The 14,746-nt window shown below is 44.0% G+C and overlaps 1 protein-coding gene across 1 annotated transcript in view; it reads right to left on the bottom strand.

Annotated features, from left to right (window-relative positions):
- Positions 1-9,740, bottom strand: part of SBI1 (Leucine carboxyl methyltransferase) — an 89,150-nt gene extending 79,410 nt beyond the window's left edge. Inside the window, exon 1 of the mRNA XM_087394382.1 lies at positions 9,531-9,740. Within this exon, the coding sequence (XP_087250508.1) occupies positions 9,531-9,604 (74 nt within the window). The 5' untranslated portion in view covers positions 9,605-9,740. The remainder of the gene's footprint in view (positions 1-9,530) is intronic.
- Positions 9,741-14,746: the final 5,006 nt, after the last annotated feature.

The raw sequence follows: 14,746 nt of genomic DNA on the forward strand, positions 1-14,746 counted from the left end.
GGCCAAGGGCCTAATGCAAAGGTTGTGCCTAGGGGCAAAGAATTTAATGCATCCCAAGAGAGGGGTGAAATGTTGCATTAGGAAGGCCCTATATGGATGACATGTGGCATCTAGATCTATCTAGGGAATTGGGGCTTGTTGAGGCTAGAGAGAGAAGAGAAGGAAATTATTCACATATGATTTCGAACGGAGAATCTCTGTCTGCTTGATAGCCTCAGCAAGATTTGGCTGGGAGGTGATTCATGGTGCTGCTCCCGTGATCTGCAGTAAAAATTAGATAGTTAGTTGTTACATTTTGGTATCAGAGCCCAGGCCAGGCACAGGAGATGTGACGTGCAGAAGCGGGACACGCAGGTGTCTAAGCTGTTGCTGGAGCGGAGGGTTCCCGTAAGGCAATTCGATGGAATTGAAGGGTCGCAGGTTATAAGGAAACGTCCATGAGGCCTGGTGGCTGACGACAGATAGGCGTGGAGCGTAGGTGGCGAGTCGTCCAACTGTGACCTTCACGTGATGGATAGAGATGGATCGTCGAAGGACCTGAGCGCCAAATCGACGGGCCGACTGTGTGATGCTGCGACGTGACGACGGACAATTGGCCTACGCATCGATTGGTGCTGGACTACATTAACGGAGATCCCATGCGGGGCAATCGACGAATATCGAAGTGATCTCTGTTGACGCAGATTGCGACGGGAAGTGGGGCATAGTTGTAGCTAGTCTTAACATTTGGTCATAAACCCCACGCGACGGGCAGACTGCAACGACGCAGCGGACGATAGCGTGGAGCACATGATAGGCAAGGAATTCGGTCCTTCACGTGATCGACAACAGGCCTGGAGTGGTGCTGGAACAGATAGCAGTAGTTCGTGAGCGGGGAGATCATTTGGCACGTAAGCTGTGATTTGGAACGCAGAGGTGGCGCAGAGCAAGCTGGCTAGCCCGTGATCTGCTACTTTGGCACACGTGTGCTCAGAGATCTCCAACGCCAAGCAACCTGCTCGTAAGCAGTGACTGGGGCGACGATCCAGCGACACTCTGGGACGCAGATTGGGCGCAGAAGCGCAGGGCTTGAACAGGGTAGGCAAGTATAAAAGGCCGCGCAAACACTCATCACTGTCGAGGGAGATCCAAGGCTGTGACTACGGACTGTTGGCGGGATTTACAAGGAACCAAGAAGTGGTGAAATCGTTGATGACCAGGGAGCTTTCTTTGACCTCCATTAGTTTCGTGTTGTTTTTTTTCTTCTCGATTTAGTCGGGTGGTGCTCTACTTTCATAGACAGGATCTCGTGAATGATCAGCCTACATGAGGCTTTAATGTTGTAGCAAGGGCAAATTATGCCTGTGTGCTTCAGTCAGAGTCAGTTTGCAGGAATTTCCCTAGTATAGGGAAAAGCGCCATCTGAGATATATGCCTGTATTAAATGCCTGATCAGTGTGAATGTGGGATTGCAAGAATTTCCTAGTATAGGGAATTGTGTCAGAGTGTTAGTACACTGAATTGTGTCAGCTTGTAAATACAGCTTTCTAGTGGTGTTTTTAAAAATTAAAAAAAAACAAACAAACAAAAACAAATCAAAACAAAACAAAACAAACCAAAACACCCATTGAACAGAATGGAAGCAGAAGAAGGAGCTTCCAGGAGGGACCCTGGTGAATCAGGAGTCCGGCCGACCCAGCAGGTGTCGCGCCCAGTAGCTCACACTTTATCTGGCAGGATTGCATTGCTGGAGGATGCCTTGCAACAGTTGTTAGCGCAGCAATTACAGGCCAATGCAGGGCAGTCCGAACTTAGGAGAGCGATACATAGTATGTCTGCCAGACCTTCTCGAGAGGAGAAGGGAAAGGCTCCAATGGAACCGGAGTCTAGTGTCCATACGGTCGAGCTTAGGAAGGCTAAAGTGCCAAATATTGCCAATTACAGACCGGAAAAGTATTCTGGTCGGATGAACGACCGTAGCTCCGATGTCATTGAGACCTGGTTACACAAATGGGACGAGGCGTTCGCCATTTGTGAAATCAGAAATGACATTAAGAAGATCCGTGAGGCCACCCACATGTTTAGTGAGGCAGCGAATCGGTGGTGGATTAAACAACAAAAAGATGGTATAGCATCCACAACTTGAGAGGGGTTTAAAAGAGAGTTCAGGAAACACTTCTTACCTCCTGACGAAGCATCCCGAGCTTGGGATCAATATAGGAACCTTCGTCAGAGAAATTTATCAGTGGCAGAATACACTGATAAGTTTCGAGAGAGTGTAATGAAGGTTGACGAACCCCTGCCTCAATCAATCCAAGTGAAAGATTTCATATTTGGATTGAATAATCGAATAAAAATGGAAGTTCGGGCCAAGTACGCGAACACGTTAGATGATGCAATAGCTATAGCCCTGAACTATGAGGATGCCAAGGGCAGCAAGCCAAGTGGGTTTGCACAGGTTGGAACCCAGTATGGGTATCCGAAGAAATCTAGGTTTAAGAAGAAGTGGGCTAGTAGAGGGAGTGGTTCGCAGCTGAGTGGTCAAGCCAAGCAGGCAAGACCGGCTGAAACTCCTAAACCAAGTACCACCATTGGAGTGAAGAGGAAAGTAACCCCAATGGCAGCTCGGGCTTGGTCTAAGTCTCCCTTGAGCCCAGAACAAAGGGAAAAAGCAAGGAGAGAAGGCTTATGTTTTGGTTGCCTTCAGCCTCATCAGTGGAAGGATTGTCCTCCTAACAAAGATCGTCGGATGGCTGAGATGGTGATCTCAGAGTGCGACATGGAGATGGAGGGAAGTCCCAGAGCGGAAGAGATGCAGATTCAGCTAGCAGGATCTTCTCAGAGGTTAGTACCTTGTTTGTTATGTGTGTCTGTTGCTAAGCTAGTGACGAGTGCACCTGATAACATCCTATCTAAGCCCGCAGCAACAGGGTATACAGCCTTTAATGATACGGAGTTAATTAAAATGAAAGGGCAAGTGGCCAATCATGATGTCATTGTGTTATTTGACTCGGCGTCAACTCACAATGTGATTAACTCCAAGCTCGTGAAGAGGCTGAAATTAAAGACAAGTCCATCTGACTATGCGTATACAGTCAGGATGGCAGATGGAAGTTCAACTGAAGTATGGGACCAAAGGGTTACCCAGTTGGAGCTTTGGATTCAGGACTATGTTGAGAAGCTTGATTTTGAAATGACCAAGCTTGCTCATGCAGATATAGCCCTGGGTATGGCGTGGCATTCTAGGAAGAATCCAGCCATTGATTGGAAAAAGCACGTATATCAATTCAAGATGAATGATACAACCGAAACTGAATTAAAAACTGTCCACAGCTCTCCCTTCTCCAAAGCTCTCCCTCTCTCTGGACAAACACTAGGGCCCAGGACAAATTGTCGGGCTGGACCCCCCCGAAGGTCTTTATTACTTTCAGAAAAACTGTTACAAAAGTTCAGCAGGAAGCTGTCTCGTAAGTCTCTCTCCTCATACGTGAAAAGAAATCCTTCTTTACAAGGGCTTCAAACCCCATTCAAATTGGCAACATGCCACTTGTCTACAATCTAGACTAACTCTTATTACAAGCCACTTAGGGCCATTCTGGAGTCTTCAAGGCTCTCGGTCACACGAACCGCTTCCTAGGTGCTTGTCAGGCTCCCATTTCGCTTAGGAAAAATAATCCTTCCTAGTACCTGCAACAATTAATTAAAGCGCACCACCATGGTACCCATTAATTGTTAGCGCTTTGCATGCAAAATAACACACTGTGGACTAATCCTAGTCACGGTGGGCGTCCCCACTGAACACATGTGCACATCTAAACAAATATATATATAAATAAATATATATATATATTTTCTCTGGTTGACCGAGGTCAACACTCTTGATTATAATTAAAGAGCTTCGACCAAAGGTCAAGGCGCTTTAATTATAGCCAAGTCTCTCCAACCGGAGTTGGCACATCTTGGTTAACCGGGGTTAACCCTCTTGGCGCAGGCCAAGTCTTGTTGACCAAAGTCAACATTCTCTGACCGTAGTCAGGTTTACTTGACTGGAGTCAAGTATCTTTGACCGTAGTCAATCCTTTGACCATTAAAATGACTCTTTGACCGTAATTAACACATATAACATTCTTTAATTAAGATCAAATAAATGGTCAACTGTACTTTGACTTAGGATATTTACATTGTGGTGACAAATGATGTGCTTTATGTCTTGCGAGGTGAAAAAGATATACCTGAGGGACCGTTGGTTTCCGTGATGGAAATCCGAAAAGCTCAGGAAGAGTTTAAATTCCTTTGCACAGCATTGGTAGAGCCGGTTGATGATTCTTCGGCTAGCACTGATCTTGCACAAAGTGGTGAGATGGCCAAGCTGGCTAATCTTATAACAGAGGAGTTCTCTGAATGTTTTAGGGATGAACTACCTTATGGGTTACCTCCAGAGCGGAAAGTTCAACATAAGATTGAACTGATCCCGGGGGCAGAACCTGTAAGTAGACCTCCCTATAGAATGATTTTTACTGAAGAGGCGGAGGTGCGTAGACAACTAGAAGAATACCTCAAGTTGGGACAGATTCAACCAAGTTTCTCACCTTTAGCTTCGCCAATGATATTAAAGAAGAAAAAGGATGTACGTTTCGCCTCTGTATAGATTACAGAGCATTGAATAATATCACTGTTAAGCACAGGTATCCGATGGCTCGGATTGATGATTTGCTAGATGCATTACATGGAGCCGTGATTTTCAGCAAGATAGATCTTAAGTGTGGCTACCATCAGATCCGGATTAGAGCCGAGGATGTGCATAAAACCGCTTTCACAAGCAGGTTTGGTCATTATGAGTTTTTGGTAATGCCCTTCGGACTTACCAATGCTCCAGCGACATTCGTCATGCTTATGAACGATTTGCTACGTCCGTATATCGGAAAGTTCGTAGTACATTTTATTGACGATATCCTGATATTCAGTAAAAGTATTACTGAGCATCGTGAACACTTAAGAGTAGTGTTCAGTACTTTGAGATGCTAGCACTTGCGAGAGCTAATATCCGCCAGGCTATGGATAGAGCCAAGGTGTATGCGGATGAAAACCAGTCTATAAGAGTATTTAAGGAAGGAGAAAAAGTTTTTCTCAGAGTTCCTTCACACTCCAAGTCGTTGACTTCAGGAGAGTGTGCTAAGTTATCACCTCGATACTGTGGGCCGTGGTTAATTCTCAAGAGAATAGGCAGTGTAGCCTATAAATTAGAATTGCCACAGGGGTGTAAGGTGCACCCGGTTTTTCATGTTTCACGCTTAAAGAAATTTTTACATACAGGTGACTCACTAATCGAAGGTGTGGTTTTGTTTCAGGAGATAGAGGATATTGCAAGGTGCAAACCAACAAGAATCCTGGACCGAGGAACAATGCAAATACGAAATCAGAAGATACCCACGGTGTTGGTTGCATGGCATGGTCAACCTCTATCCGAAGCTACCTGGGAATCCGTATATCAGTTGCGGAGAGTGTTCCCAGAGTTTATCATCGAGGACGCTGATGTCTGAAGAGGGAAGGAATGTTACGCTCTAGCCGAGGTAGCATGACCTCGGAAGAATCAGTCGACATTTCCCTTAAAGGATCTATCTTTGTAATATATTTGTTTGCGCTTCATGTAAATGATCGGGAGGGAATTAATGTCAAGGTCCTAGGTGAGGGCTGATAGCACCAGACTAGGTAGATCTAAGGCCAAGGGCCTAATGCAAAGGTTGTGCCTAGGGGCAAAGAATTTAATGCATCCCAAAAGAGGGGTGAAATGTTGCATTAGGAAGGCCCTATATGGATGACATGTGGCATCTAGATCTATCTAGGGAATTGGGGCTTGTTGAGGCTAGAGAGAGAAGAGAAGGAAATTATTCACGTATGATTTCGAACAGAGAATCTCTGTCTGCTTGTTAGCCTCAGCAAGATTTGGCTGGGAGGTGATTCATGGTGCTGCTCCCGTGATCTGCAGTAGAAATTAGATAGTTAGTTGTTACATATTTCCCTGCTTCACCTCAATCCCAAGAAAGTAGTGAAGTATGCCTAAGTTAATCATCTCAAACTCCTCCATGAGAAGTCTCTTGACCTGAGCAACCTTCTTCGTATGATCCCCTGTAATGATGAGGTCATCCACATATAGAATCAATACCAGCCGCAAATCCCTCTCTGTGTCAAGATAAAGATTTGCCTCTGATGGACTCCGCTAAAGCCCGATCTTCTGAAAGAAAACATCTATCCGCTGGTACCAAGCTCTGGGGGCCTGTTTCAGCCCTTATAAGGCCTCCTTCAATTTGCGGGCTTTTGTTGGGGATCCTGGAATTGAAATCCTAGTGGTTGTGCCACATATACCTCCTCCTCCAGGGTTCCATTAATAAATGCAGACTTGATGTCCATCTGAAAAATAGGCCAACTGTGATGAGCAGCCAAGACAATGACTGTCCGAATGGTCACCATCCTAGTTGTGGGAGTGAAGGTCTCGTCGAAGTCAAGTCCTTCTGATTGTGCATAGCCTTTCACCACCAATCTCGCTTTGTACTTGTCCAAGCTCCCATCTGACTTGAACTTAAGCTTGTACACCCATTTAGTCCCAATGACCTTCCGCTTGGTTGGTTTGGGCACTAAATCCCAAGTGTCATTTTTTAAAATGGCATCCATCTCTGCCTGCATGGCTTCCTGCCATTCTGGAATATCCTTTCCTCCCTGGAAGGAACGGAGCTCCTCAAGCTGAGCCACCATAGCGTAGTTCACGGAGGGAGTGTTCATGTTGCGTTGAGACCACTGCACTCTAGAACTGCTCTCGGGAATGTCCGTGACCCGTGAGTCTGCTAAAGTCTTCAAACACCACTACAGTAGCTTCTTCTTTGATGGAGGTGTCTTTGCTGGAGTCACCTTGGGAGCCGGTTCTGGAACAACAGGCTCCTCCTCCTCGGGGTCTTCAGTCATCTCCACCTCTTGGATGGTGACCTTGGGTGGGGCTAATGACGGAAGTTCAAGAACCTCTTCTGCAGGCTATGGCTCTGACTCCTCAAAGATCACGTCCCTGCTGATAAGGATCTTCTTCTTTTCCAGGTCAAAGAGGCGATAGGCCTTGGATTCTTCACTGTATCCCACAAAGATACATCTTCGGCTATGGGAACGTCAGCTCATCTTTATGTACATGAACAAATGCTTTAGAACGGAAAATCCGTAAACGAGATATCGTGGGCTTCTTACCATAGTAAGCTTCGTATGGAGTCTTGTCACCAACCACCTTGGTCTTGGTTCTATTGAGGATGTGAACGGCACTGTTCACGGCTTCACTCCCAGTAAGCTTTCGAGAGATTCCTCCCTCGCAACATGGTCAAACATGTCTCTGTGATAGTCCTGTGCTTCCTCTCAACAACTCCGTTCTACTGAGTCTGATATTCAAACAGAGATCAAAGAACACGAAGCTAGAAGTGATAATGCGCTGAAGATTAGAATAGGGGGACTCCCAAAAGATTGGTACAAAGAGGAGGACACATATAGTGAAATATTGACAAAGATCAAAGCAAGCTTGCCCAACATTGAATGGGTGGATGATGATGAGCAAGATGATGACGACTCCAGGCCAACTTCTATTATGCACTATAAAGGTCATGTAATCCTTACACTGAAGTCAAAAGATATGCGGATCAAGCTTCTTCGACAATCTTACAAGCTGAAGGGTACCAAAGTATGGATAGCTGAGGAGCTTACATAGGCTCAACTCAAGAATAAGGCAATTGAATTAGCTAAAGTCAAGGCTGCCAGAAAGGATGGAAAATGGGCAGTTTACCGTGAAGGCGTAGCCCTAATCAGAGAGTTTAAATCAAAACCAAAAGACTCTCAGTCTTCAACTGATGTCAATCTTACAAGCTGAAGGGTACCAAAGTATGGATAGCTGAGGAGCTTACACAGGCTCAACTCAATTTTGACCAATAAATATGTATGCTCAATGTTCAAAACACTCTGCGTCATATCTAGGAAAACGTGATGACAGCGTTAATGCTGTTCATTTAAGGGCATCAAACAATTCATGACTTAGAGCAAAATCAGTGCTGGCCAAACATAAAGTAATAAGTTTTATAACTAAATTTTTAGCTATATATAGCTTATCCATGAGAAAATATTTCAGGAATTTCTATTAAGAATGGTGTCAAAACGTCATTCAGGCTACAAATATCAAACGAATGCAATACTGATCTCTGTCTTCATATCTACAATTTAAGGTCTTGAAAACTTCTTAAAAGTATTTAATCATTATCCAAGCAAGAAAATGTAATACTTGTGGGTGAGGATCTTATGTTCCTGACACAACCTAGCTACCTAACTATAGTCTAACACAGGCCTGAAAGTAACCTAGGATTGAGGCTATGTAGACCACGATTTAAATGCACACCAACACAAAGTTACTAATAGCCATGAGTGAGATTGAAGCCAACGCTAGTTGAGCTCTAGACACATAAGAGAACTGCAAATGTACCAACGGTCATAACTATCCAAGTTAGAACTGCTTTGGGGCACTGTCCTTGAAATACGAAACAGTTCTAAACGTAGGTGGCCCATTGTGCACGTCTTGGAAAACATGCTTTGAGAAAGAGTGGACATGGATACCTCTATTCTTAGGGTAATTGGGCCTCAGAGCAGTACTATGGTATAGAACACACGCCCTCTCTATCAACAAGACTAATGATCCAGACCTCAGTCTCAGAGATGATTCAGAGCTTAGAACTCATCTCTGGGTGGCGAAACTGCTAGCAATTATCTAATTCCATGATGATTGGGGTCATCATGCGGAACCATCAAGGTTTGCTATGTTCAACGATGTATTTGCAAGTGATCGTGCATATAAGGATGAGACTCAACTGATTTAGTTTTGCAAAGAAGCCAATATATGATCTGGTTCAGAATAGTTATACCAACCAACTGACTAGACGTGGGCATCCTCATTGGATAGTCAACACACTTTAACCCTCCTCTACGGCCAGGTCTTGGAATCCTTATAAAGGTTGATGCCACCTCTTCCAAGTCCTACAAGTGCACACTTCTTGCTTTATCCATTTTGGTGAGAGACTTCCTAAAATATTCTGGTTTTAAGTATGGATAATCGCCTAATGTTTAAGGTCCGGCCACGAAAAACGTGTTCAAGAATCCGCTAAGGTCATTGAATGATGTAAAAGCTTTGCTGCATAATCGCTCCATAATCATCACATTGTAGCAAGAGTAGTGTGCAGCTTTTATTGATTCTGTTTGCAGAAAGAGGTATACTTCCAGATGATTACTTAATGAGGGCCAGACCGTTCATTTTTTCTGGGTCACGAAGCCTCCAGGTAAAGTTTCGACATTAATCAGATTGTACTTAGTCTGCCCAGATAAAACAAAAATGACTCCTGCCAGGGCAGAGAGAGGACAGCATATGCATGTGAAAAGCCAAACTGGAGTTTAAGTACTTCTTTCTGGGAAATAAATTCAGAAAACGTATCCAAAAGCCACCACACAGGACACGAATTCCGAGTTTAAAAGGAAAGGAGACTTGCAATTTGCTGGCAGAAGCATCGTCATTGGTGGCTTGGACTGCAGCGTCCACACTGGTATTAGCGGATGTTGCCATGCGAGCATATTGCCGTCAAAGTGAATAAACGAAACGAAAGAATTGGATTTGCGTGCCCATTAGCGACGTGGGCTTTTCTAGGCCGAAATGAATGCAGTGTTTTCTCAGCTAAAACCAAATTGAGCGTGTCTTTGCCCTTTTTCTTACAAGATCATTTTACACACCCACTATATATTTATTTATTTATTTATTTATTTATTTATTATTATTATTATTTATTTATTAGCACTGCCTTCTAGGTAGCGCTATCGTTACACTTTTCATAAAAAAGTGTCCCACACCATTTTTCGCCACGTGGCCCCCTACTTCTCTCTCTCTCTCTCTCTCTCTCTCTCTCTCTCTCTCTCTCTCAGTTTGCAAATCATTCGAACTTTCCTATACTCGGCCTTCTATCACAGGTGTTGCAAATTAATCATTCATTCATCTTGACAATTGTTTTCCTTTGACGGAACCAATTGAAGGCAGTGCTCACGAGTACTTGTACTTACTTGTTTATTTATATTTGTTTATTTATTTATTTTATTTTATTTCTGAAGCATGTCTTATAATTTTTTTATATTTGAGTTTTATTATATGTTTCTTATTTAATAGTGTTGTACACACACACGTGCCTACTGCACGCATGCACTTACGAAAACATATACACACACGCACGTGCACGCACATATACATATATGTGAAAACATGAGCGCCTCAAACATACATGGCTACAATGAGCTTAAACTAATCTAATTGCACATACGATAAAGAACTAGACTACTCAAGTTCAATTAGGTTATAAGACTGAGACTCATACTCGTAGAGAGACTTGAGAGCTTGTGTATTTTATTGCTCAAAAGTGTGGCCCCTTTATAGAAGTGAAGTACATCCTTGCATTGCTTGCTCTAATTCGGGACACAATCTCCTTGAACTTGTGGGAAGCAAGCTCTTGGTTCCAATCCTCTACTCATGCATTGCCCAAGGCACCACATATCTCAATGCCCCCCCTTGGTGCCTTGATGTATAAGCTACTGCAAGGTGGTTGGATGTGAGAGTCTAGGGCACACAAAGAGGAGTCTAATGCCTCAATAGACACAAAGGAGTACGATGATGAGCAAGGCGCATGGGTGGAGGGGAGGAACACTAAGAGGACTGGTCAACAAGAGGCCACTAAATTAAGAGAGGAAACATCAAATGCAAGCTAAATGGCTCATTCTTCCCCTCCCACAACACATTAAAGCTAGCCTAATGACCTAGGGTCATTGCAATGAGTGCACTCAAAGAACAGCAAGCCACCTAGATGAATCTTCCAAAGTGAATAGCCTCTTCTACTTCAAGTCAAAATTCCTCATCTACAATCAAATGCAAGAGGCATGGAACATGTCTAGCCAATAGGGAGTAAGGGCAACCAAAACCTTGCAGCACATACTGCGCACTAGGTGCCTCCCCAAGTGTTGCTCCACAATGATCAGAAGGCTAAGCATTAGGAAAGCAAACTCTAAGCACACAACACTGAGCTCAAGTTGAACTAAAGTGCACTCCAAGATCGACTTATGGAGTTAGCCAGAGAGCTCCACACACTCCACAAAGAATACCACACTTTGTGAGCAAGCCACACAAAGGAAATTGAGGTGAAGTGCAAGGCCAAGGAGCAAAGATAGGAGCTAGAAACAAAATCCAAATGCCTAAGGACATGCTACAAGGCCCAACACAAGGAGATAAAATTGCTAGAAGAGGAGGTAATTGAGTGACTGAGGCATGCAAAGATAGAGGCAATCACTACCAAGTGCGACATACTTAGAGAGAAACTTGCCTAATATGAGTCAAATAGGGATGAGAAGGTGGTGAGGGCACTCATCCAAATCCAAGACGTGGTGCGAGCACTTAGAGTCCTTGATGCATAGCCCTCTAAGCTTCCAAGGTGAAGAAACTTGGAAGACCTTAATGGCACTTCAGATCCTAGGGTCCCTACTTTGCAACATCCAAGCTAGGTACCTCCTCTCGGATTGCTACCCCCCAATGCAGGGTCAAGCATCAGCTAGATTTAAGCAAATGGAATAGCATCATCACACTTCATGCCTAGGGTACCCTCTAGACAATCATGATCACATACAGTGGCCTCCAAACTCATATTAAGGCCATATGGATCCATAGACTGCACGAACTCCAATCAAAATCCAAAGGGAAACAACCAAGCTACTGGCCCCCGGCCAATTTGGGACAAGCTATCCCAAGCCTCCCCCTTTCCCTACACCATGCTAGCCTCAGATTTCCTCATCCAATAGAGGTGGTTTACAAGGCTCCCCATACTAATGGATGTCATACCATCAACTCTATCAGCTATCCCACTCTATGCAACATACCCTCAAGCCATCGTAGGGCAAGAAAGTTTGCAAATCAAATACCAAAACTTAGAGGCCAAGGCGCTTAAGCACATCGTCATCAACATCTTTGCACCAACTGCCTACCTAAGTGATCACCCTTGACTACCTCCTAGTGAAAGTAAGTCTGTACAATCGGATGACTTATAAATATGGTCTCAAAACCAAGAGACATAGCAAAATATTGAGATGCATAGCGGGTCATCGTGGAATCAATTACCATACTATCAATCCCAACTTTCAAGACCCTGCCAACCTAATTTTCCAACCTCGTGTGGCTTGTCAAAATCCTTCATGCAATTGCCTTCACCAAGTCATGCTCAATGTGGGTGCCCCTCATGGAGATTTGCAAAGGACTCATGGAAAGTGGATAGACAACCAGACAGCCCACAAACAAGTACAATTTAAGTTTTTCCACAAGGTCACCATACCCCCAAACGTGGTGCACATCATTAAGAAATGGAAGGAAGAGTAGTAGCTCTACTTAAAGGTTCAACTTGAAATTAATGCAATATATTCTTAGCTGCCCAAGGTGACTTCCGCAGACCCTAACTGGGCCCTAACTCGATTGCCCCCTTCATCCTCTTGAAGCCCAACATGACCCTAAAAACCTCAACAACTCACCCACATGCCAAGAAAGCACCACACTAGCTATGACCATCCCACACCCTCAATGTTGAGCCCTACAATAGCCAAGCAAGAGAGGCATTATGGAACTTAAATGACCACTCTGCGGGCAGACATCTCAATCCCAAAGCTTTGAAGTAAGATTGGTCCTTCCGAGGCCCTTACCCAAGTATCCTCTAGGGTTTGGACCATGAGGAATCACTCCAAGATAAGTGTAGGCGAGTATTAACCCTCAACAACCACATGAATACTTGCCTTGGACATGGTTGAGGTAGTAGTGTCAAGGTGGATGTCAAGTGGTGGGGTGACAAGGAGGTGGCAAGCCATGACCCTCATGGCAATTGGCAACGGTGGTGACACTGAACATGAATAGGTAGCACAAACCTTGCAAGAAGATTAAGAATTTGCTACTATGGTCAAAAGTAGCCAGCTCATAAATAGAGGCTAGACACACATCCTTTAAAAGAGCGATAATGACTAACATAGTCTAGAACGGGAGTGAGAGCTTAGGCTAGAAGGAAACACAGTATCGAGAGTGTTATGAGATATTGCATGAGATAGTGAGGTGTATGGGACAACATAGATCATATGGTGTTAGATTGTTTGTAATCGGGCCCAAAGCCACTTCTACAATACAACTTAGCTTTTCCTTCAAGTTCTTGTTTATGTTCTTTGATGTTCATTCTACATATGTCTTCATACTTTTTGTCCATGTTACTACAATCTTAAGTAAGTAACGCTTGGTTTCTATTACACCCTTAGGGGAATAGTAGTAGCACTTGGCATATAGGTTGGCTAATGACAACAAGAACAAGTATATAAGGAGTGAGCATACAGGTAGCAAGGCTTGCAAGGAAATGTGCCTAAAAATGATTGAGGTGGAAGGGCTTGCAGGGAAAAATGCCTTAAAATGATGGTGAAGGCCCACCATTGTGGATGACTTGGTATATTATTCTACCCACAATGGTGGAGGAGGAAACGGGCTACTATGATGGTTTGAATTTATAGGTGGTGTGACTAATATCTATTATGGCATGGGTCTTCACTTGGTGATTGTTGGCAGTTAAATTCTAGTGACTTAATTTGGTAGGCCTAAACATGTGGACAATTATATCCACCAATCTTGCATGGTGGACACTGAGCTAACATGTGTGCCTTAATAATGATGGTGCAATGAGGACCACCTAATCCCGCATGGTGGAGGACATGATCTAGGAGGACAACCACCACGGTGAGGAGATGAGTGATGGCCACTTGGATGACATGTGTGACTTGATTAGCTCTAAAATAATTGTGCAATGAGGACCATCTAATCCACCATGTGGTCTAGGAGGAGAATCAAATAGTGGTGGAGGAAATGGGCCAAAATGATGGCTTGAGTTATGCATTGGTATAGGGGCATGGGTTTTGTCCAACTTAATGCAGTCTAATGATTTATGCTAGAGGGTTGTATGACTGGCCAAAGTATAAGCCCAATGGCACAAAAACATTCTTCCTATGTGGGATCTGGCGAGAATGGGCTTCAGTGTGGCCAAAAAATCTCACTAGTGGCCAAGATATTTCCCACAAATTACAATTTAATGTAAGGGCACTTGTAGGCTTGTCTCTCCCTTAAATTTACTCTATGCATACTCTTGTAATAGTAATACCCGTATTGTATTAATATATACACTTATCTCAAACATGGACGGTGTCAAAAATTTGCACGGTTCAAGGAAAGTGTTTGATATATAGATAGTGCATCACAAGGCAAATAAAGGGGGAGGGGGGGCGAGAGAGAGAGAGAGAGAGAGAGAGAGAGAGAGAGAGAGAGAGAGAGAGAGAGAGAGAGAGAGAGAGAGAGAGAGAGAGAGAGAGAGGAGAGAGAGAGAGAGAGACACAAAGAGAGAGAGAGAGAGAGAGAGAGAGAGAGAGAGAGAGAGAGAGAGAGTCCAATACCTCATCACCCTATGCCTCAACTCTAGACCCATATTGTCATTACCTTCTTACTAGGCAGTAGCCTTGCATTGCTACTAGCAATGTATCTTTGATGTCATAACACACCTTGTGTGGTGGGGTGTTGTTACAATTTGGAGGTCAATACAAGTTTTGGAGGGAGTTTTTTCAATGATTATTTGGGCCTCGTACCCTTGTCAAGATAAGGCAATCAACCTAT

The sequence above is a fragment of the Dipteris shenzhenensis genome, chromosome 2 (genome assembly GCF_047967505.1).
Source record: "Dipteris shenzhenensis isolate YYH24624 ecotype China chromosome 2, Dip_SZ_1.0, whole genome shotgun sequence".
NCBI lineage: Eukaryota > Viridiplantae > Streptophyta > Polypodiopsida > Gleicheniales > Dipteridaceae > Dipteris > Dipteris shenzhenensis.